This window comes from Marmota monax, unplaced genomic scaffold, assembly GCF_021218885.2.
Source record: "Marmota monax isolate L192 unplaced genomic scaffold, Marmota_monax_Labrador192_F-V1.1 WCK01_AAM20220418_F8-fsc00005, whole genome shotgun sequence".
NCBI lineage: Eukaryota > Metazoa > Chordata > Mammalia > Rodentia > Sciuridae > Marmota > Marmota monax.
This window is the reverse complement of record NW_026692254.1, coordinates 27,722,699-27,746,603: the sequence shown is the minus strand read 5'-3', so window position 1 is coordinate 27,746,603 and position 23,905 is coordinate 27,722,699. Positions and strand designations below refer to the sequence as shown.

Below are 23,905 nucleotides of genomic sequence, written 5' to 3'. Positions count from 1 at the left end.
TGCAATGATTATTGCAAGTCCTCGCTAGCCAAGTAACTTTCCCATAGAGAGTTGAACGGTCAAGCTACTGCCATCTAAGGGAAACGGGCTTCTCACACAGCACTGATGCAAGACAGTTTTTTTACCAAATTGTGTGCTCCAGTTCACATGCTTTATATTTCACCACAGAAAATTCTACTGACATTTTGCCCTATAGTTAAAGCCATCTGGGGAAAAAGTGGTGTATCTGGAAGCACTGGAGAGGCCCTGGGCAAACAAAGGGTTAGAATTGGGAAAGATGCCCCCAAAGAGTTCTTCTAATAGTTGAGGAGATGACAACCTATGGGGTGGTTGTGGGACTACTATCATGTTCTAGAAACAGGTTCGGTTTCTGTACAGAATACCAACCAAGTTGGGAAAGGTTGCTCTCCCAGAATATAGGATCCTGCCTAAATGTTTCCTTTAAAAAGTAATTAGTAGTGGGCACAGTGGTGCATGACTCTAATCCTAGCTACTCAGGAGGCTGAGGCAGGAAGATCACAAGGTTAGCTAGCCTGGGCAATTTAGTGAAACCCTGTCTCAAAATAAAAATAAATAAATAAATAGATAAATAAAAGGGTTCTGGATATAGCTCTGTGGCAGAGCACTCCTGGGTTAAATTTTTTTTTTAAATTATCTGGAAACCTTAATTTCAGACCCCAGAACTCAGAAAATGTCTTTTGTTTTAAGTCACCAATGGAATTTGTTATGACAGCTAAAGGAAATGAATATAGATAAAACAAAAATTTCTTTTGATACAAAAGCATTATAAAATGTATCTTCCCCAAGCATCCAACATTTGAGGGCCCTTGGGAAACAGTATAAATAGAGTTCCATATACCATATGTAAAAATAATTGAAATTTGAAAATCAAGATGACAAACATTTACATAAAATATGTCCATTAACACAGTGCTAATTGCAGCAGGCAAGATTAGATGATGAGTGCGAAGATTGATGAGTGAAAGGAGAAATAGGATATTCACATCACGTCAAAGTATCTCCCCCAAAATGTTAATTATTATAATGGATTTAATGTATGTCCCAAAATTCTTCAATTCTCCTTTCTCCAAAAGGTGCCTAAATCATCTTCTCCTGAGTGTGATCTTGACTTTGTGACTTCCTCCTTACACAGTAAAGACAGGGAGAAACAAAGCTGTGCAGGCGCGTGCCTACAGTCCCATTACTTGAGAAGCTGAGGCAGGAGGACCACCTAAACCCAGGAGTTTGGGGCCAGCCTGTGCAACACGGTAAGACCCCATGAGTGAATAAATGAATGAGAGAAAGAGAAAGAAAGAAAGAGAGAGAGAGAGAGAAAGAGAAAGAAAGGAAGGAAGGAAGGAAGGAAGGAAGGAAGAAAGATGGTGGAGGAAAGAGGAAGAGGGAAAGAAGGAAGTAAATAAAGAAGGAAAGAAATAAAGGAAAAGAAAAGGAAAAAAACAGCAGGTAGCACTATAATGGAAGAACCTGGCAAACACCATGATACCACTTTAATTAAGTGATTGAGGTTCATATCAGCCAAATGAGTCACACTGCTGTCACATACCCCTAGATATGATGCAATGACAATGCTTTGCCTCGGCACATCTTCCCCAAATCCTTAGCCCCAGTTGAATCATAAGAAAAATAGTGTACAACCTAAAATTGAGGGACATTCCACAAAATATCTGACTGCTACTTTTTCCAAGTGTAAAGGCCATGAAAACAAGGACCTATCAAGGAACAATCACTGATATGAGAAGACTAAGGTGAAGGCTGGGAATGTGGCTCAAGCAGTAGCGCGCTCGCCTGGCATGCGCGAGGCGCTGGGTTCGATCCTCAGCACAACATAAAAATAAAATAAAGATGTTGTGTCCACCGAAAACTAAAAAATATTTAAAAATTAAAAAAAAAGACTAAGGTGATATATAACTAAATGCAATATGGTAACCTGGATTGGCCCTTGGGGTAAAGAAATTATGTTAATGAAAAAACTTATGAAATTGTGAGAAATAAAATTAATAGTTATTAATAGTACTATATAGTGTATGTTGATGCAATACTATTAACTATCAACCACAGATTATTTGCCTTCTATCCACAAATATATCATCACCACGTTAATGTTAGTATTAGGGGAGCTGGGTGAAGGGCATAAGGGCAACTCTGTACTATGTTTGCAACTCTTCTGTAAACCTAAATTATCTCTAAAGAAAAGACTTGAGGAGGGGGGAATAATCATATGGAAGAGCTGCAAATCTGAGTCTTCTTCACACTCTGGATAATCTTGCCTTGTAGGAGGAAGGCTGCAAAGTCCCCACCCTGAGAGATCGCCATCTTTACACAGGTGTTATGCTTGCTGGTATCCTCCTGAAAAGAAAGAGATGCTGATAGAGTAAGAACAGTCTGGTAAAAAAGAAGAACATATTTCAGGACCTTCTGTGGTTCACAGCCAGAATAGAGATCCTTTGAAAGCTTAGAACGTGAAAAGATGCTTCCCACTGCTTCACACACTTCATCTTAGTATAGGAATCAGGTAAGATTGAAATGTAAGGAAATGGAACTAACTTTTCTGTCTAAAGGGTTTTAGACGTATTTCCCAGGAATTTGTGGCATACATCAGATCTCCCAGTCAGGTTTGCAAACCCTCAGGTCTATGCTGGCACTCAGTTATTCAAATGAATTGCAATAAGTTCTTTTTGACACTGAAAACTCTGTTAGCTGCTGAATGAAAGGCTCTATCTACACTGTAGCCCAGCCTGGATATAACCCTAGTATAAGACTTATTCAAATTTTGGAAAGTTGAGATGCTCAGTATGTATGGTTATGTTATCCATTTAAGGAGCTTGAAGACTACTAGCAAAATAAGGTGGCTAGACTAGTTTGGTTGGTAAGCTCACTAATTAAGGAAAAGTTTTTAGATGCACATAGTTTAATATCAATTTGTTAGGAAAATTTTCAAACATAACAAAAAGAGAGAGAATAGCATAATGAACCCCCCAGTATCCTTTTCTCGTGATATGACAACTCTTGTTTTATCATCCCCTAAACCCAATAAATTACTATTTTTATTTAAGCCTAAATAATTTCTAAATATCACCTAATATCTAAATAATTTCTAAATACCATCTAGTGTCTTAATCAGTTTTTCAATTTCCTCAATTGTTTCACAAACTTAATTTATTTTTTGCAGTTGCTCAAGCCAGGATCCAAATGAAGTTCACAGGTTGCATTTAATTAACTTAGTCTCTTAAGTCTCTTTTAATTTATAATAGCTTCCCACTTATTTTTTTGTTGTTGTTGTTGTTTGTCATTTACTTGTTAAAGAAACCAGGCCTTTTCTCCCCCACATTCTGAATTGGACTAATTGCATCCCCATGGTGCTGTTTAATAAGGTGGGAGTGGAGTGGGCAGACCAGTGTTCCCTGTAAACTGATAACTGGATCTAGAGGCTGATTGTATTTAAGTTCAATTGTTTTGGCAGGAACAGAATCCTTCCTGCTGCAGAATATCAGGAGGCTCATAATAGCTGCTTCTTTCTCTTCTAGTGATGGTAAGGTTGATAATTGAGAACAGACAGGTGTCATCCTGGCTCATCAACCAGGAAGCTCCCCATCAGCCATTTGTGTCATTGCCTAGACAATTTCTCTGCAAAATGGCTTATAAAATTAAGATAGTTGGATTCTATTATTTCTTCTGCATTTGTTAGAATTCTTCCACAAAGATCTATCACCCACTATTTGGTTACCTTGAAATATAGCTTATATGGGGGAAGTGACTCCTTTATTAGTTTTCAGAATACTAAGTTTATACCTTAGAAACTTCAGAAGGTGACAATGAAGTTTAAAAAATCTTCTGAATTCGTGTTTTTAACATTTTTAGTATTTTTAAGCCTACCAACAGTACTTTTTTTGGTAAAGTCCATGTCTAGTTTAGGTATCATAATTATGCTGATTTCATAAAATGAGTATTCACTATATATTTTTCTTTAGAGAGCTCTTTTTAAATTTAAGGACAGTTAAAGCCACAGGTGTTATTTGCATAACTTTAAATTTTAACAAATGCACACATCCATGTAATTGACAGCCTGTTCAAGGCATAGAACATTACCATTACCCCAGAAAATTCCCACCTGCCTATTTTGTTCAGTTACATCCTTATATGCAAACTATGTTATGATCTCCTTCACTAATAGATTAGTTTTGCCTGTTCTTAAATTTTGTATAAACAGAATCATGCAGAAAGCTCTGTTTTGTGTCTGGCTTCTTTCACTCAATGTGATGTTTTTGAGTGTCATTTACTGCATTATGATCACCAGTGGTTCACTGTTTTGTCATTAAATACTGTGTATTCCATTGGATTATTATGCAGCATCACAACTTTTTATTTGTTCTGTGTGTTCAGTTTTTTATTATTAAGAATAAAGCTTCTGTGAATGTCTTATACAAATCCTTTTATGGATATGTATTTTCATTTGTCTTCGGTAAGTATCTAGGAATGGGATTGACAGGTCATTACTTAACTGGAAATTACTCACCTGGTTTTCAGTTTTCCACTATCAATATATGAAAGTTCCTATTGTTCTACATCCTCCCTAGTAGTTGGTATGGTCCATCCCTTTCATTTTAAGCATTAAAACAGAACTGTAATGCTATCTCATGGTAATTCAATTTTCATTTCTCTGCTAACTAATGGTATTAAGTACTTTTAAAAATTGGTTACTCATGTCTTCTTTGTAAAATGTCAATTCATGTCTTTTGCCTATCTGTTGGTTTTCTCTCTCTCTCTCTCTCTCTCTCTGTCTCTCTCTCTCTCTCTCTCTCTATATATATATATATATATATATATATATATTATATATGTGTGTGTGTGTGTGTGATAGTTGGACATGATACCTTTATTTTATTTATTTACTTTTATATGGTTCTGAGGATCCAACCCAGAGTCTCACAGGTACTGGGCAAGCACTCTACCACTGAGCCACAACCCAGCCCTGTTGATTTTTTTTTTTAATTATTGATTCTGAGCTCTTTATGTGTTTTAAAGATAGATGCATGTACGTGTATTTGCATATGTCCAGACAGATATGTACTCCAAGTCTGTGTCTTGTTTTTTCATATTAATATCTTTATTATTACTAAGACTTTTAAAGTTTGAAAGTTGCTAATTTGCGGCGGGGGGGGGGCAGATTGCAAGTTAAAAATGAGGGAGCTGGAGATGTAGCTCTGTGGTAGAGAGTGTTCTTAGTGTGAGGCCCTTAGTTCAATCCCCAGCACCAAAAAGGGAAAAAAATATATAGGGGAAAAAAGGTAAAAAATGAAGTTCTTGCAGTCTCTTGCAGTAAGCATATAAGTAAACACCATATAATTTTTCAACTTTTCTGCAGTTTTGAAATTTTTCATGATAAAATGTTGGTGGAAGAGACCACTATGTTGTTTAGCTAGATCCCTCAGCAAATCAAAGGCTTACCACACATGTCCCCCAACCAAAGTTTTTAAAAATTTCAACTTGGCCAGATATAAAATTGTTTTAAAACCTGTAAATGGCATACTGAGGAAAACCAGACGTTTTTACAAAACACATTTGTCATTACCAAAGAAAAAATACAGAACAGATGCTACATAGATATATAATTCTAGTTATCGGGTCAACAGGCAAAAAGCAAGCACTTAGGCTCTTGGGCTTCAATCCTTTGTTCATCTTTCACTGCTGGAAATTCATCTCTTGTTGGAGATCATGCCAGTGATGGGAGAGGTGGCGTGCCTGCACTCAGCCCTGCCCTGGCAGCCTGGGGAGTGGACCAGTGTTCAGCTGGTGGATCGGCAGCTTCTGTTCTCTTTGCCACCTTGGTCTCTTTGCCACTTTGTGGTTTAGGGCTTTCTGGGCATCTACATCTATAAATTGGAGTTGTGTTGCAGACCTCAGGTCTCATCTCCTTGACTTCCCTTCTCTTCACTGCTGACCTACAGCATGGAGTGCAGCATGGCGTGCAAGGAGCACTCCATGACAATCATGGTCTAGAACCCTGATGCATGTTCTGTCACTGGTCTACCTAGTTCTCTTGCACTCTGGTTGTCAGCCCCCTCATCACTTCTCCCTGTGCACAGGAACTATCATCCCAAGGTGCCCATAAGATCCCCATTTATAGTAAGCTGGGAACCACTGCTTGAGTCTGGCTTTGGGGAGCACTGTCCAAATTTCAGTCCTTTCCACTCTCAGGCTTCTGATAATTCTCTGGTAAGTGCATGGAAGACTAGCCCTATGGCAAGGACAGCATTCATAATGTTAGAGCATTTATAACAGTTGCAGTTTGTGGAATATCTACTGTTGCGCTTGACCACCACCAGGCCCTGTAACATTCCCTGCCATTGCACCCTTTTCTTCAACATCTTGTGGCTCAATGGTAGAGCTCTTGCCAGGCATGTATGAGGCTCTGGGTTTGATCCTCAGCACTGCAAATAATAATTTAAAGAAAAAAAATCCATTGACAACTAAAAAAAGTTTTTAAATGAGATCAACTCTCCAGCTCATACTCTGCAGGGGCACTTCCTGAAGTTATTCTTCCAAATATCCCCAGTAAAGGGAAAGAACAGGAACTTACCACTTCATTGATGGCTTTGATTAGGAAAAGGCTATCCTTATAAAAGTAAAACAGTCTAATGATACCTGAAACAGAAAAACAAGTGAGCATGTAAGACAAGTGAGCCAAAGAAGGTTGGGATTTGTATCTGACCTCTGAACTTATCATGCACTCTTAGCCTCCTCCCTGGCCCCCACTCTGCCTGTGCTGCCCTTGATATCTCCACCTTCCTCAGCCTTCCACTTGAAATGTTGAGGTTGTTATCTCTCCTGGGCCACCTCTACTTACCTGGCTTTACCCACAGAAGTCTCCTTTAGGACCCTTAGTCACACTAATACACCCCTTGACCAAGCCACTCTTTGATGTGTTTTGTCACATCATCCCCTACTGTTTCACATCGTTGTCCATGTGGCTTCTGTGAAAAATTCTTTTTGCCAGGTCATAGATTCTTCGAGGGAACACATCATATCTTACCCTTCCATGTGCCTCAGCCCCAACAAGCTTCTCATGTGGTTATTTCATTGAATTGATAAGTAATTCTGTCATTCTAATTCCCAATTAGCCCAAGAGCTCCAGTGTATGATCATCACCCCCCATGACCTCCTACCTCTTTGTTTAGGTACCTCCCAGAACTCATAACTTGCCTTTCTACTCATGATATAGACCTCATAAAGTATCTGACCAGGTGAAAGTCTAATTCAACCCAATAAACACTCATGAGCTATCTGCTCCAAGCCAACGCTGGGGATACCAAGGTGGTTTGCCTTCAAATTTATCATATCGAGGCTTACACAGAAATGAAGCACAAAAATAATAAATCTAAACCTTTCTTTGAACCAAACTTCTTCTGAGAATCATTCCCACCAACATCCTCTAGGTGCCTCAAATTGTGCATGTTCAAATGGAATTTTTCACCTCGGACCCCTAAAATCTTATTCTATAATTGTTCTCAAGGAATTACAATCATCATCCTGCCAGTTAGCTAAGATAGAGTCATTTTTCTTTACTGCCCCCTCATACCTCCCCATCCCCCACCTCATACACATACTCCCTCACTCCTGTTTCAACATTATATTTCCATTACTTAAACTTTTTATTTTCAGCTAATTTTAGACCCATAGAAAAGTTTCAAAAATAATACAAAGAACTAAAATCAGCATACTATAGTGATACATGCATATCAAGCTTTATAGCATTGCAATTCACAACAACTGAGTTATGGAACCAGCCCAAGTGCCTGTCAACAGATGAATGGAAAAAGAAATGTGACATATAACACAATGGAGTTTTTATTCAGCTGTAAAGAAGAATTAAGTTTATGTCATTTGTCAGTAAATTCAGAGAACTGGAGAACATCATACTAAGTGAAATAAGCCAGACTCAGGAAGTCAAGGGTCAGAGTTTTCTCTCATATGAGAGAGAGAGAGAGAGAGAGAGAGAGAGAGAGAGAGAGAGAGAAGAATCTCATGAAAATAGAAGAAAGACAAACAGAGAGCATGGGGAAGTACTAGGGAATGAAATCTACCAAATTATGCTATGTTCATGTATGATTTATACCACAGTGAATCCCACTTACAATATACTAGTACCATTTTTCTTTCTATTTTAACAGCCCCTGCCTTGGCTCAGACCTTCCTCATTTCTCTCCTCAATGAATACAATATTTCCTGATCTCTCTGCCTTTTATTTTCAAACTCCTGCCGCAATACCCCTCCTACTATGCCAGTCTGGTCAGGCCATTCTCCAGTGCACCTGTGAGGGTTGAACAGAGCCTGTCATTTAGAGAGATGCATGATTGCATAGATGACTCAAAGCAAGCAGGAACATTCTGCCCTGTTTGCCCCAATATCATAAACCACTTCCTGATTTCCTGGCCAATGCTGACACTTGCCTTCTCCTGTTTTGCAAAATAGAGAAGCTCCCTAATCCCCGGAAGTGGTGTGGGTTGCCCAAACATTAAGGACAGGTTAGAGGGAGCCCAGCCTTTTGGAGGCAAACAATAGCAACAACTCACTGATGCAGGACACTGTCTAGAGTGTTCTATACCATACACCCCAGAAAGGTCTGGTCCATCCTAGAACTAAAAGAAAAAAGCAAGCTCTGGTTTACATGGGTGGCAGAACTGCTGAGTACTGAAATTGGGTGGACTCTGGGGCTATACCACCTGGTTGAAGCCTGCCTGTGCCATTTACTTTGCACATTAACTCAAGTAAGTTATTTAACCTCCATGCCTCAGTTGCCTCTTCTAAACAGTCCTTCCTAGGACTGCTGTAAGGATTAAATGGGCTAATGTATATAAAATATTAAAATAGTGCCTGACACACCATTCTTGAAGGTATTAGCTACTACTGTATGACCAGGGGTAAAAATCCATGCTTGGCCCCACTCATGCCTGGAAAGGAGCTCAAATTAAACTGCAGATACCTATATATTAAGCTAAAAAGAAAGATGAAGTACAAATAATACCCATTTCATCCAGGAGAGCAATCAGTATTTCATTTCCTAAATCTGTGGCCCAGATGGAGGTGACATCAACCTTAAGTTTCTCCCAAGTACATATCCGTTTAGTGTTGTACAGATTATAGATGAAGAATCCTTTGCCTACTCCAATAAATACATAGTCTTGGGAAATAGCCATACAATTGGGCATTTTGTTTAGCTGGGGGAAAAAACAAACAAACAAAGAAAACAGAATTATTTTCATTCTCACTGTCTATCTTCAAGAAACACAAGGTACTTTTCAAAGGTTTAAGAGCTTTTCCTCCAAAGATCATCCCCAGACACAGTGCTCATCTAAAACTCTTACCCATATATTAAGAAATTCATAGCATTTCACTTTCAGGGGAAAGAGGCCAGAGAAAACAAAGAATAAATACACATTTGCAACACTAAACATGACCACGGCCCCACACTTTTTCTAGTGCACTATGGGAAGAACAACAAAAGAGGCACTGGCTAGTTGCAACTGTCAAGCCAGAGAGCAGATTAACTCGTTAGGGAAGATTTCTCAGTATCAATAACAGTTACCTGAACTATTTTAATCAACATCAGCATGCATACAGCCTTTCAAAATTGCACCTGTCTTATTAAATGAAGGTTTCTAGTAGGAAGACCTTCCCTGGATCAGGTGTTTTCACATATTAACATTCAACAGAGGGGCTGGGGTTGTGGCTCAGCGGTAGAGCGCTTGCCTAGCGTGTGCAATGCCCTGGGTTCGATCCTCAGCACCACATTAAAGTAAATAAATAAAACAAAGGTATTGTGTCCAACTACAACTAAGAAAAATGTCAAAAAAAAAAAAAAAAAAGTTCAATGGAGAAACAGAGACTTCTGGTCAGCCGCCGGTTCCCTACCTGGACTTCTGTCAGTGGAGGGTAGATAGTGAGCTGGATGCAATCGCTCTCAGATTCCTTCAAGGTATCCCTCTCTTCAATAAGTTCCCATGCCAAGTCAAACACAAGATTCACCAGCTTATTGATCATTCGATAAGGCTGAGGCAGGGAATCCACCCCCTGATCTAGGTCCTTGATGACATAATCCTCTATGTTATCCTTAGACCAGTCCTTCTCTGTTGGGGATGGCACCACCAGTGGTACCTTTTGAGTAAATGTAGGCAGCCTCATCTTCTGGGTCTGACTTCTCTTGGTAGACATCATAGAAGGTGATACAGGAAACTTCTGTGAAACTCTGAAAGCTGAGAAGGGAAATAAGCAAAGGAAATTTGAGAAAAGCAGGGAAGCAAGAAGTCAGCATACCACACTTCTATAGCACAGTGGCCTCTGGGGATTATTTATTCCAGATACTGGCACTTTCCTTATTTAATCACAGGATTGCTACTACATTCCTAAGTTGTGGTCTTCATATTAGAAGGATATCATAAGAGACAGCTAACTTCTGACCAACCCAGGAAGATATTTGATATGATAGAAGGAGGGGAGTTTGGCACCCTGTTGCCTTTTGTCACCTGATAGGACAGTAGCTGTCATTTGTCCCAAATGGAATTCACCATCTCTCCTAGAACAAAGCCTTCTTCTGCTTCTCTGTATTGATAAATGACTGTGCTCAAGTCAGCCTGGTGAGAAGCCATGACTATACTCTTTCTTTCTCTTCCCTCAACCCCAATGAGATTCAGTTCAACATCATCAGTCCTCACTGTCCAATCTGTTGCCTTCTCACTTTCCCATTGCTGCCACACAGGAGATCTGCAGGCACAGGGCCCAGGACCCACGAGATTCTTCAAGGGTTTATAAAAATGTCTGCTAGGCTGGGGATGTATAGTGGTACAGCACTTGTCTAGCATGCAAGAGGCCATGGGTTCAATCCCCAGCACCACAAAAGCAAAACAAAAGTCTGTACAAAAAGAAATGTCCGAGACCTGAAAAAAATTACTGACTAAAACGCTCCTACAAAATCAAAATAGTCATTTTTTACAAAAATACTTATAACTTATCAACTCTGGTCTGTACGTGTATATAAAAATTCAAAGAGAAAACAAGTAATTTGTACTTCAGAAAACTCAAAATTGTGTTTAAAAAGGACTCCCAATGCTACAGTTGAAAAAAAAAAAGCATTTAATGGGGAGCCTGGGACACCTGTAACATGTAGTGGAGTAGAGTTGCACCATGATAGTGTCTGAGGACCAGGGGAGTCATATAAAGGCCCTGATGCTATCATCATCTTTTCTTCCACACTGGAGTCCACTTGTGATGTTTCCCTCCAGTTGAAAGAAACACCTGAAGTAATCAGTGGGAACAGTAACCTGTTCATGCCACCAGCCAGGAAGGAAATCTCATAATTGCCAGCTGGCTTTTGGCGTGGGGGGGTGGGTATTGATGTGGCCACTGAGCCACATCCCCAGCTCTTTTTTTTTTTTTTAAGACAGAGTCTTGCTAAGTTGCTGAGGTTGACCTTGAACTTGCAATCCTCCTGCCTCAGCCTCCAGAGTCACTGGGATTACAGGCATATGCCCTCCAAGCCCAGCTGTATCCAAAGTATTTTAAAAACTCTCAAAATAAGAAAATAAATACTTCAGTTTTTAAAAATGGGCAAAAGACAGACACTTAACCAAAGAAGGTATGCAGATGGCAAAAAGAACATTCAAAGATGTTCAGTGTCATAGGTATTAGTGAGATTCAAATTAAAATCATAAGATGCAATTACATATTATTGGAATGCCTAAAATTTTAAAAAATAGACTATACCAAATATTGTAAAGGATATGAAGGAACTGGAATGCTCATATACTGATGCTGAGAAAGTAGTACAGTTTGGAAGAGTTTGGGGGTTTCTTAAAAAGTTAAATACATAGTTACCAGGGCTGGTGTTGTAGCACAGTGAAGGAGCACTTGCCTCACATGTGTATACATTTATATACATCCATACCATAATATCCAGTTAGTCCACTCCTAGGGGTGATAGAAGGGAACTGAAAAATGTATGTCTAAGACTTGCCCATGTCATTACAGCTTTGTTTGTAGGCACATCACAGTGGAAACAATTCAAATATTTACCAGTAGACAAACAGATAAACTCTTGCACATTGTTAGTGGCCATAAAAATAGTACAACTATTTTGGAAAATTTTAGCAGTCAGTTAAATGTATCATATAATTCAGCAATCATATTTCTATGTATTTATGCAAGAAAAAATAAAATTTATATTTCATATATAAATCTGTACTTAAATATTTATAACAGCTTTATTTGTGATTGCCCCAAACTGGAGACAACATGAATGTATTTCACTTGGGTATATGGATAATGAGCTATGGCACATTCACATTATGGAATCTTTCTCAGCAATAAAAATTACAAACTATTGATATGAACAACATGAATGAAACTCAAATGCATCATGCTAAATGAAAGAAATCAAGATAGAAAAAGCCACATGCATAGAAAACAAAAGATAAAAATCTGTTTAAAAGGGCTGGGGTTGTGACCCGGCAGTAGAGCGCTCGCCTAGCATGTGCAAAGCACTGGGATCCTCAGCACCACATAAAAATAAATTTAAAAAATAAAAGTATTGTGTCCAACTACAACTAAAAAATATATACTTTAAAAATTTGTTAAATGCACCTTTGAGGGGCTGGGGTTGTGTCTCAGTGGTACAGCGCTTGCCTAGCATGTGTGAGGCCCTGGGTGAGCACCACATAAAGATAAACAAAGACATTGTGTCCATCTACAACTAAAAAATATATATATATATTTTTTAAAAAGCACATTTTCCTCATCTCATCATCAAATACATTAATGTATGTACTTATCAATTTACAGTGTAACTTACTAACCTGTTGCCCTAGGCCTAGACTTAGCACAACAGTTGGTACTATGTGGCCAGAAGTCAACAAATTCTTATAGTTTTCAGCACTGCTGGTCCTGTGCTATGCAGGGAGAATACATGTGGCTTTCTTTTTCTTTTTTTGTCATTAGGATTGAACACAGAGGTGCTTTACCATTGAGCTTTATCTCCAGCTCTGTTTTCATTTTGAGACAGGCTCTTGCTAAATTGTTGAGGCTGGCCTTTAACTTATGATCCTCCTCCATCAGCCTCCCTACTTACTGGGAATACAGACCTACACCACCACACCTGGCTACTTTTATCCTTCTTAAAGGCATGTCCCTCTGCAAACCATGAGTAATCCATGGGGCTGAGAGAATATACTTACCCAAAGTCTAGTTTCCCTCTTCTAATTAAGACCAGGTTCAAGATACCCACACCTCTAAAATTATGGCCCAAAGGATGCCAGGACCTGAATGAGTCTTTCTGATTTCTTCCTGGAGGTATTCTCCGTTGTTAAGCACCCCTAGACCTGAAAGATGCCCATAGCTGCATAGGGCATGGGCAAAACATGGATGTGTCTTGGAGTATCCACACCCTATATGCACCCTTTTAGCAATGTAGGTGGGAGTAAAAGACCAGAAGAGAAAGGGGGGTGGGAAAAGTCAGGGGTCTAGTTGTGGCTACATTACCACATTCCAGTTGTGTTTCCAGGTTTTCAAGGAGTCTAAGAAATCTAAAAGTGAACCTGGCCTTATACATATAAATGTACATTTGCCAAAGCAGGAGAACAAAATATTTTATCTAACAATTTGTTACTCGATTTATACTTTTTAAATATTTAACCATATGATATGGCTTTCCATTTGTAAGCTTACCCCAGACCTGAAAATATTAGAGGAAGAGGATTACAAAAACAGAGGGCCTTGGGCTGGATGTGGCTCAGCGGTAGAGAGCTCACCTAGCAAGGTTGCGACCTGGGTTCGATTCTCAGCACCACATAAAAATAAAGGCATTGTGTTGTGTCCATCTACAAAAAAGATTCTCTCTCTCTCTCTTTAAAAACAAAACAAAACAAAACAAAAAACAGAGAGCCTTACTTTGTGGCTGTAGGGGATGCATTTTACAAAATTAAGGCCCATCGAATGAAGATTCAGTGGTGTAACTTCATTGTAATCTACTTTGCCTCTACTTTGTGCATGTCGACCCTTTTAAGGCTTCCTCAGATAATCATCTTTCAGTGTTCAATAATCCTAAGAGAAAAATCTCTCACATAATTTACCCGGCTCTCAAGTTAGAAATACACTCCAAGTATTGGCTCAGCTCTAACCATTATCTGACCTGGAGCGGGGAAGGTGGCGGGGTGTGTGGGGGGTGGGGGGGTGGGGTGGGGGGGGGTGGAGGCACTGCGCTGAGAAATGATGCCCTCCCCAAGCAAAGGCCCAGGGGAGTTCTCTGGCTGGAGAGACCCCTTGGGATTCTCCCTGGGATTCCTGAGCGCCTGAGATCTGCTGGGAAGCAGAGCCCTTGGAACGCCTGAGAACGGGGAGACGGGCCCCTCACGGTTCGGTTTGGAGACCCAGCTGGCAATCCGAAGTCCTTGAACATCAAGAGAGCCGCCACACCCGATCCTAGGATCCGAGGTTGAGCTCACCGGGCCAGGCGTCCGGGTGTCGCTTTAGTAACCGCTACTTCCGGTTTCGACCGGAAACCCGCTAGCAGCTCTTAGGAGGCGTGTCGGCCTCACGTGGGCGGAGAGAGTCAGCCCCTCCCACCCCGCAGTTGCCCTGACCCGGACTCCCCCCAGGGGCCAGCTGAGCCCTAGAGGACCCACGACCGACCCCGTGTTGCCTCGGGCCGGTGCCATGGACGCCTTCATCCGCTTCACCAACCAGACCCAAGGTCGGGACCGACTCTTCAGGTCAGTGCCGGCGGCCTCCATCCCTTCCTCTCTGGGTTCTCAGCACCCGAGAAGGAGGAGTGAGCTAATAACCCGGGAAATCGAAGCAAGCAGGATGCCTCCAGCTCCCGCTGAGGAAGTTTGGTACAAGAGCCCCTCTTCACCTTCAATTCCCAGGGGCTGTGCACCCCAGCCGCCTAGAGGCCGCTGGCTGTGTGACACCCCTCCACCAACCCTCCTCGCTCAGAACTTTCTTCTCCTGGTAAAGGAAAACCGAGTTCTCCTCACCCAACATTCTTCCAAGGGATTTCTTTTAACTCATTATGTCCCATAGCCCTATATACAAAACCTGTTTTTAAAACTTAGAATTGTAACTTTGAAATGGGCATTTATAGTCCCTTTGAAATAAATATTATATTTTAATTGTTCTTTTGAGAAAAGTAATAGGTGAATGAATAGAGTGTTTGAATATATATGAAAATATCTATAAAGGATAGATGATCTTTTCCAGCGTATTTTAATAAGCCCATGTCGATTTAAAAAAAAAAATATTTGCAGAATTGAAACTTTGGGACTTAGTGGGTTAAAGAGAAATTTTGGGTTGGCATTTGTGACTAGGGAAGCAAACCACTTGTTTCAAATACCCCCTCAAGGGGGTATTTCAAAATGCTTATGGAGAAACAGAAGTTTTATTTATTTTCTTTATCTTACACTATTGCCCAATCTGTGTGATTCACATACCGAGTGTGAAATAATTGTATAAACTCTAAAAACACAGTGGAGAGAGCCCTTAGAACTAACTGCATCTACAAGGCACATGCTGTGCCCCTGAAAATTCAGTTTGTTTTGATTATTAATCCTTGCTCATGATGCTTCTTTTAGTATTTTAGTTCATTCCTGCAGAATAGTCACAATAGTTACTGTTGCAGTTTTACTTAACAGTATTCAAGTGCTAACACACAAACACACCAGTAAGAATAGCCCCAATGAGACTTTGGTAAGCAAACTGTATCAAGTTTGTTCTCAATGCTTTGCCCATATTAACTTATTTAACCCTCATGACAACTCTGTGAAGTAGATACTTTCACAGATGGGAAACTGAGACAGAAGGAGGTTAATGGGTACTAAGCAGCAGAGTTGAGAGATACAAATCCACAAAGATTCCAGGGCCCACCTCTTAAGTGCTAAATCTTTCTAATTAATTTGATAGCTTTTCAAAATAGTTGCAATATATACAACCTTTATTAAAATAGAAAACTATAATTCCAATATACCCAGAATATATCCTGCAATTTTATCAAGAAGGGTGTTAATTAAATAATCACTTAGGATATATTTATTCAGCAAGATCAGATCTCTAGTGTTCATTTCCCAGCCCTCTTAATGATCTATATAACCTCCATGAACAAGTTGGTATTCATCAAATAATGCCATTTTCAGACCTACTCCTATTGTTAGATCAAATCTGACATGAGTAGCTTGAGCCCTCTGATCAGAAAGCACACTTTTAAAAAGGCAGAGTGCCTGGTTCAGTGACACACCTATAAGCCCAGCGACTCAGGCTGAGGCAGGAAGATCCCAGGTTCAAGGCCAGCCTGGGCACCTTGGCAAGATCCTGTCTCAATAAGAAGGGCTGGGGATGCAGCTCAGTGGTAGAGCATGCCGGGGTTCAATCCCCAATATGAAAAAAAAAAAAGAGGAGAGAAGACAGATCTCTGTCTGTCTTGTTCTCCCCCTATTTCCCCCTCCTCCTTCTCCCTCTCTTTTTTATGGTACTAGACTCAAACCCAGGGTGTTGTGCATGCTAAGGGAGTGCTCGGCCACTGAACCACACCCCCAACTATTTCTTTTCTTTTACTTAATTACTAAAATTTTGGAAAATGTGCCACTTTTTTGAGATTAATATTTATATCATAAAAAGGACTCAAATGCAGTTATAGGACAATAGGAACTGGCACTTACTTTTATTGACTAGACTGCCAGATGCATTTGGATGTTTCTGTGATATCCAATTTCTCATTTGTTATATTTATCAGTAAGTCATTGTTAAAGTAGGCACTCTTTTTATTGAGTATATAGTATTATTAAACAGGATTCTGTCTGTATTTTATATATAATACTTATAAGTTTTGAAAGGCAAATATAAACTATGTCTATACTAATTTGTGTACTGGTGTGTATTTTGTCCTTAATTTTTAAAAGATTAAACAATATTCAGACTGTAGATTTTCATTTGGATCTTGAATTGTGAATTTTGTGTCCTCTCACGTAAATAGTAGGTTAACTATGTGGTAGAATGGTTAATTTAAGAAATCTGAATGTGGGCTCGGGATGTGGCTCAGGTGGTAGGTAGCACGCTCGCCTGGCATGTGTGAGGCACTGGGTTTGATCCTCAGCACCACATAAAAAAATAAAATAAAGATATTGTGTCCTCCTAAAACTAAAAAATAAATATTAAAAAAAGAAATCTGAATGTATAGAATGATTTTTTTCTACACTGGAAAAAATAACATGTATGGATCTTTGCAGACTTCACAGGGAGACTTTGGGGCAATTTCCACTTCGACTACATTCATTTTTCTGTGCCAGTAAGGAGCCTTCTGGGGAGCTGTTCACTGCATTATTGCAGAGTCCTTTTTCATAATAACCTTTGGTTTGCATTTCCATTACATGTTCTACCCTTTGGCCCTCTGCAGAATGACTGTTGCAGAATTTTGCTCTTGGAAGAGCTGCTGAGGAGAAATCCTCTTAGAAACTTTGTCTTCAGAGAGATGTTTCTTTTTCCTTTACTTCATGAATTAAGTTTTATTTGGCTGGTCAATCATTTTCCTCATTTTTTTTTCCATTTCAGAGCCACTCAATACACATGCATGTTGCTTAGATATTTGTTAGAGCCTAAAGCTGGCAAAGAGAAGGTGGTAATGAAGCTCAAGAAATTGGAGTCCAGTGTGAGCACTGGGCGTAAATGTAAGTACTCTTTCTCTTGAGGAACAGTGGCTCCTAGTTTAGAATCCTCAGCTTCAGACACTGTAATTCACAGTGTGCTTTCAAGGTTTTAATTTCAAGTCAACCAAGTTTATTGATGAAGTTGACCAGTAAGGCTGCCTCATGGAACTCCAGACCCCAAAATTTGAATGTTTGCCTGCAGACCATTCATATACATCATCCTGTGTTCACGCTTGGTGCTATGCTAGATCCTTCTGCTTGATCATAACAAGTGGGACATAAAATGTGTTAGCTCATCTTTTGTTCTTACAACCACAAAACATCTTGGCAATCCCTGGCATGAGCTTCTAGTTCCTGTGAACCTTTGTTTTATAGAACAGAATAGCAATGACCTAGGCCACCTTCTTCTCTTGAGGATTGCTAGAGGATTGGAGGAATACATTTTCTTAGACAATTTACAAGGTAGTTTCATTTTAAAGGCAAAAAATGAAGCAGTGTTTTGCATTCATTTAACTTAACTTTCATAATAAATCATCCTAGGAAATCCCATATTTCATATAGCAATGATATGTCTTGCTCCTCACTGTTGACAAGAACCAGAAGTTGTCACAGCAGGCTAGCAGAAGCATTAGAATGGGATGTAGACCATCACATATTGATCAGTTGTTTTTGAGCACCTACTTCATAAAGAGACAGTTCTTAACTTTGTAGGAAAAATAAGATCATACTATAAACATTAAGACGAGTGCTGGATATGGTGACCAGGGTAAAGAAAGATGTTTTAGAGAAGGTAGAAAAATTGAGGTGTGTTTGGAGAGGCAGTTTCCTCCAGCAAAGGCTCAGAACTGTTAAAAGCAAATCATGTGTTGGAGGATCAGTGTCAAACTAAGAAACTGGTTTGACAGAGAAGACTTAAGCTGTCAAGCAGAGCCTGGGAAGGGTGAGGTGAGCTTTTCCAGATTTGGCTTGAAGCCACAATTAGAAATTCTGTTTTAGATTCTTTAGATTGGTGGAGCTCAGAGGTCCTTTAGAGGTCCAGAAGGGGTTTCTTCAAGGTCATTCAGCCAGTTAGTGCAAGACCAGAATCAGAACCCAAATCTGTATACTAAAACAGTCATGACATGCCCTGTTTTGTGTTATTTTTGGTAAAATAATACCAAGCACTCTTGAGATTCTTAGTGTTCTGAGAGTAGCCACATCTGAGCCCTTACTGAGTAGTTCTGTTGTATCTTTCATAATATTTAGGACCAGAACTCATTCTATAGGTACTCCATAAATACTTGTTGACTCATTAATTGAAGTGCATGCTTTCATACAGACATGCAGTTGCAGAGGTTAGTTAATTCATCCAGAGCCCACATTACGATCTTACCATCTCCACTTTGTCTTCTTGACCATAGGCAGTAAAGAGGGTTTGGACCAGAGAAATAGCAAAATGATAATGGTGTTTTTTCAAAAGGCAGTATTTTTGTCTGGAAATTAAATAAAGTGTAAGGCATTAGATTCCAAGAGAATGTTGTACATGGATTCATATCATGATTGTCCTTCCTTCAGAAGAAGTGGAGGTAGTAATGTTCCATTGTAACAACCCATGCTCATGATTAACCAACCATGCCTGGAGTGGACTAAAGTGAATGTTAAGATACTCACTGGAATGGAGGAGATAAATTTTTAAAAGTCACTGTCTTTTTTGCCTTCCAGCATCATTTTAGGTGTCCTCAACATACTATAAAGTCCTCCTTTCCTAAACTAAGACTGAATTTCAAACAATCATCAATTATTAAAATACCATGCTGGATCCTCATGCTGACACAGAGATTCTGCAGCCCAATACCTAGAAATGAGTAACTGTTAACTGTGTGGGTTCTTCTTGCAGGGTTCCGATTAGGCAATGTGGTACATGCTGTCCAGTCGACTGAGCAGAGCATTCATGCTACCGACCCAGTGCCCCGCTTATGCCTAACATTAGCCAACCTGAACCGTGTGGTTTATTTCATCTGTGACACCATTCTCTGGGTGAGGAGTGTGGGTCTCACCATGAGCATCAACAAAGAGAAGTGGCAAACATGGGCCACCCGCCACTACTACTATTTTCTCCTGCTGAGCCTGGTCAGGGATCTGTATGAAATCTCCCTGCAGATGGGACGGCTTGCACATGACAGGGCAATGAGAGAGAAGTCATCCCAGAATCCTTTTGGGTACAGCTTGGCTGATGAAGAAACAGAATGGCTTCAGTCCTTCCTTCTTCTTTTATTCCGATCTCTGAAGCAGCATCCTCCCTTGCTTCTGGACACAGTGAAGAACTTATGTGACATCCTGATCCCCTTGGACCAGATGGGGATCTATAGGTCCAACCCAGGCATCATTGGGCTTGGAGGTCTTGTATCCTCTGTGGCAGGTATCATCACTGTGGCCTATCCTCAGATGAAGCTGAAGATCCTCTAGGGTGTTGGTAGGCTCAGGACCAGTGACTGTTTAAAGAAGACATCTTCATGAAACAAACATTTACATCGGTCACAAATCATGTCATATCTTGCTTATGTTTTTTGTTCACATGAGCATTTATGACCTGTAATGTGAGCTGAGGTGGGGCCAAAAATGGAACATGAAGATTTATGGTGTTTTTAGAGTGCTGGAATGACTTCTGAATTTCTGAATATTTTCCATTCACCTAACATTTACTGAGCATCTCTTATGTGCATAGTAGGCACTTAGCATTTGCCACATGAATAAAAATTGAAAGGAAAAAAATTGAAAAAGACCCGATAAAACTAATAAGTGAACACTAATATACGTATAGATTGGGTTATATGGATTATTGGTTTCACATGATTGTCAAAGATCTGATTGATGCACAGCACCTTCAGATTTGATAGCGAACCGCTTCTATCAGCTATACCTGCCTCCAAGATTGTCAGTAGCAGGATGGAGGGGAGCTGGGCTGAAAGCCTCCTCACCTGTTGGCCTTGACCATCATTGTACTTTTTTTTTTAAAATATTTTTAGTCGTAGATGGACACAATAACCTTTATTTTATTTTATTTTTTTCATGTGGTGCTGAGGATCAAACCCAGTGCCTAGCATGTGGTAGGCAAGTGCTCTACCACTGAGCTACAGCCCCAAACAACCCCATCACTGTATTTTTGTCCTTTTGTTCATAAGTAGAATCAGAAACATATCAGGCACCTTCATTGTGTAAATATGTCTGTGGGTAGAACCCTTTAATAATGCAGTGAGTAAGCAGAAATCAGAAGTAAACAAAAGAGAAAAATAGGTGGAAGGTCACATCCTGCCTATTATGTAGATTGTGACAGACAAGAAAATTGACCCTGAAAAAAGCAAATGAAACCTGGGTCAGGACATTCCTTTGACCTTCTAGTGTGAGTTCTGTGACAACTCACTGCCTTCATGATTGAGTACAAGTATGAGACTCCAGAATCCTGTGCTTTTGACCTCTACCCTTCTCAAATTTGGAACTTTTGATGATGGTCTATATTTTGTCCTACAAAACTAAAGCTACCTAGACCTATCATCCAGATTATTTTATTTAAAACCATGTAACAGTTTGGGCAATTCCACATTAATTTTCATCAAAACATATGCAGTCTAAAATTTCATGACTATTCTTGTGAATGTAGGAAAACCATAATTTTCTTAGATCTTAGGGTCATTGAGGGAGCAGTAAGGGGCCAATAAAGAGGACACAGAAGCATTTACTTGTGTTCCTACTTATTTATAAATAATGTTATCTTATTTGTAAATCCAGGTCCTTTAGTTTGAGGGAAGAGAAGTGGAGAGATAGGGTGCCAGTAGGTAGGAGGCCAACACTAAAGTAAAGCCATGTCATTTATCTGAATGGAAATCAGAAAAATATGCACTGAGTAAGGTTCCCAGAAATATGATAGAGTTTTTTGAAAAGTAGACTCTGGTCCTTGGCTCTCTGTTATTCGTGTGTGTTTGTGTGTGTGTGTGTGTGTGTGTGTGTGTGTGTGTGTAGTAGGGCAGGGGTGCTAGGGATTGATCCATCCTAGGGTCTTGCACATCTTGGGCAAGCACTCTACCAGTGAGTCACATCCCCAGCCCTTTTTAAAATTTTGAGCGGTGTCTTGCTGACTTGCCTAGGCTATCCTCGAACTTTTGATTCTCCTTCCTCAGCCTCCCAAATAGAGATTACAAGTGTATACCAGTGCACCCAGTGACTGGCTGTTTTTAATCTGATCAGTCAAAATAAGAGATTTGAGCTGGGTATGGTGGTGCCCACCTGTAATCCCAGCAGCTCAGGAGACTGAGGCAGGAGAATCACAAGTTCAAGGCCAGCCTAGGCAATTTAGTGAGGCCCTAAGCAACTTAGAATCTGCTTCAAAATGTGGCTCAGTGGTTAAGTGCCCCTGGGTTCAGCCCTCAGTGCCAATAAATAAATAAATAAAGGAGGTTTGACAAAGAATATTTGGGGAGTTTTAAGAGAAATGAAAGCTGCTAAAGCAGGGCAAATAAAAAAGTTTAAATAACTGTTTTTTAATCTTGTCCAGATTCCCTGCTGTAAGAGATTAATTATGCCAAATAAATTTCTAGACAAAACTGATTCATGTATCTGTGAATGTGTTCTGGGATTAGAAAAGAGTTAACAGGAACACAGACAGTCCCTGAGCTCTGGCAGGGAGATGAAAGCTGAGAAGGTGGACGGCAGGGAGGTTTAGATGTGGAGGTCCTGGGTTGAGAGGTTCCGTCTAAAAAGCTCTAGCCACATTGCTATCCTGGAGCGGTGCTTGAAGCAGCCTGGTGCTATGGCCTCTGCCTGAAGCACACTGCCTTGAGCTCATGGGGGCATGTTTCATTGATTTCAATCTTGATGACTTTGTCCTCTGCAAGGAGAGTGGGTGGTGGGGAGTTGGAAAAAATGCCATGTCTTCTAGACTTTGCGTGGACCATGGTGTCCTGGTGTCCTCCCTGTGCATCTTTCTCCTTCCAAGCTAGCCTCCACATTCATGAGGGTTTCCAAATACCCACAATTTCCCTAATAGACATACAGGCCACCACATTCACAACTGACATTGTTGCCTGAAAATTTACTTATTCAGCAACAAATATTTGAGTCCATGCTTGCCTTGGAGTTGGAGGATTCACCTGTGAACAAGATTACCAAGGTTCCAGCTCTTGTGGTGGTGGAGAAGGAAACTAGAGCTCCATGTCTTGACAACTGCTACTGGAGGCTGGCTCTTCTTCCCTTGGGATTTTCCTCAGCCCTTTCACCACTCTTCACCTCTCACCCACATTCTAGAATCCAAGCTGAAGTGGCTAAAAGCCCAGCTTTGTCAGCAGAGCTTTCAGGCACAGAGCCCTCTACTCCCTCTGGCCCAAAGCCACTACTCCTGAGGCTGAAAACTGCCCTTTGGCCCAGGTTGTCACCCAGACACAAAGCCCCAGATAATTTGTCCTGAACCTTGAAGTGAGGACAGAGTGTACCTCTTTAAAACACTTCCTGTCCTCTCCATTACTATCTTACAACAGAGATGTCCAGGTTGGATCAAGAAGTATTAAATGTATCACAAAGTTATTACTCCTTTCAGAGCCTCCCTGCTTGATTATCTTTTCCTTTTTATAACTTCCCATTCCTACTTTATTATCGAAACACCCTTTAGTACCAAAGATCCATCATAAAGTACTGTTTCACTCCACCCCTGCTCCTTTCTCCTGTTTCCATATCATACAACTTAGCAGAGTCAATACATGTATTTTTACCAACAATAGGGAAAATAAGTGCTGTCCTTCTATTATCCTATTATTATTATTAGGTCTTGCTAAGTTACCCACATTGGACTTGAGCTTGCAATCCTCCTCCTCTAACTTCTGAGTTGAGATTACAGGCATGGGTCACCTCTTTGGGCCCTATTATCTATTTTTATTTAAGGAGCCCTTCTTAGACAATCTGAAGACACTGGCTTGCACCCTGTCCTCCATCATCTTGGAAGCCAGGAACTAGAACTTGAGTTCTTGCTGAGGAAAGGATGACCCAGTGATAGTTCTTGGTTGTCCTAGTGCTGTTGGTTGGTGATAGAATCTTGTCAATACTGTCACTCTCTAGACTCAGGAGAACAAAACCTCTCTCCCACTGCCCATTTTGGTGGCATCTTAGGCCAGGTAAAGTTCAACATGTTTCCTTGGACTCTAGGAATTTACAGAGGTTGAAATTGCTCCCTCAAAGCC

The 23,905-nt window shown here is 40.2% G+C and overlaps 2 protein-coding genes across 10 annotated transcripts in view; one reads left to right on the top strand and one right to left on the bottom strand.

Moving 5' to 3' along the window:
- Window positions 1-14,554, bottom strand: part of Wdr93 (WD repeat domain 93) — a 46,076-nt gene extending 31,522 nt beyond the window's left edge. For 4 of the 8 annotated variants that reach the window (XR_009226207.1, XR_006850251.2, XM_046437274.2 and 1 more), the window contains exons 1-5: window positions 13,818-14,227; window positions 9,931-10,271; window positions 9,044-9,236; window positions 6,599-6,663; window positions 2,289-2,367 (exon numbers count right to left, since the gene is read on the bottom strand). Coding sequence is in view for 6 of the 8 variants with exons in the window: in XM_046437274.2 (XP_046293230.1) it covers window positions 2,289-2,367; window positions 6,599-6,663; window positions 9,044-9,236; window positions 9,931-10,271; window positions 13,818-13,872 (733 nt within the window). In the remaining 2 variants the exon portion in view is untranslated. Of the gene's footprint in view, window positions 1-2,288; window positions 2,368-6,598; window positions 6,664-9,043; window positions 9,237-9,930; window positions 10,272-13,244; window positions 13,797-13,817; window positions 14,228-14,419 lie in introns of those variants that run through there. The other 4 variants (XM_046437308.2, XM_046437301.2, XM_046437283.2 and 1 more) reach the window with 4 other exon arrangements.
- Window positions 14,555-14,601: 47 nt separating this feature from the next.
- Pex11a (peroxisomal biogenesis factor 11 alpha) lies at window positions 14,602-22,283 on the top strand. Of its 2 annotated transcripts, XM_046437405.2 has the most exons (3): window positions 14,602-14,777; window positions 17,608-17,723; window positions 19,579-22,283. In XM_046437405.2, the coding sequence occupies exons 1-3, from the start codon at window positions 14,722-14,724 to the stop codon at window positions 20,145-20,147; spliced, it is 741 nt and encodes a 246-aa protein (XP_046293361.1). In that variant the 5' UTR covers window positions 14,602-14,721; the 3' UTR covers window positions 20,148-22,283. The 2 variants fall into 2 exon arrangements, with proteins under 2 accessions (XP_046293361.1, XP_046293369.1); XM_046437413.2 differs by lacking the exon at window positions 17,608-17,723 and having other exon boundaries at window positions 14,624-14,777.
- Window positions 22,284-23,905: the final 1,622 nt, after the last annotated feature.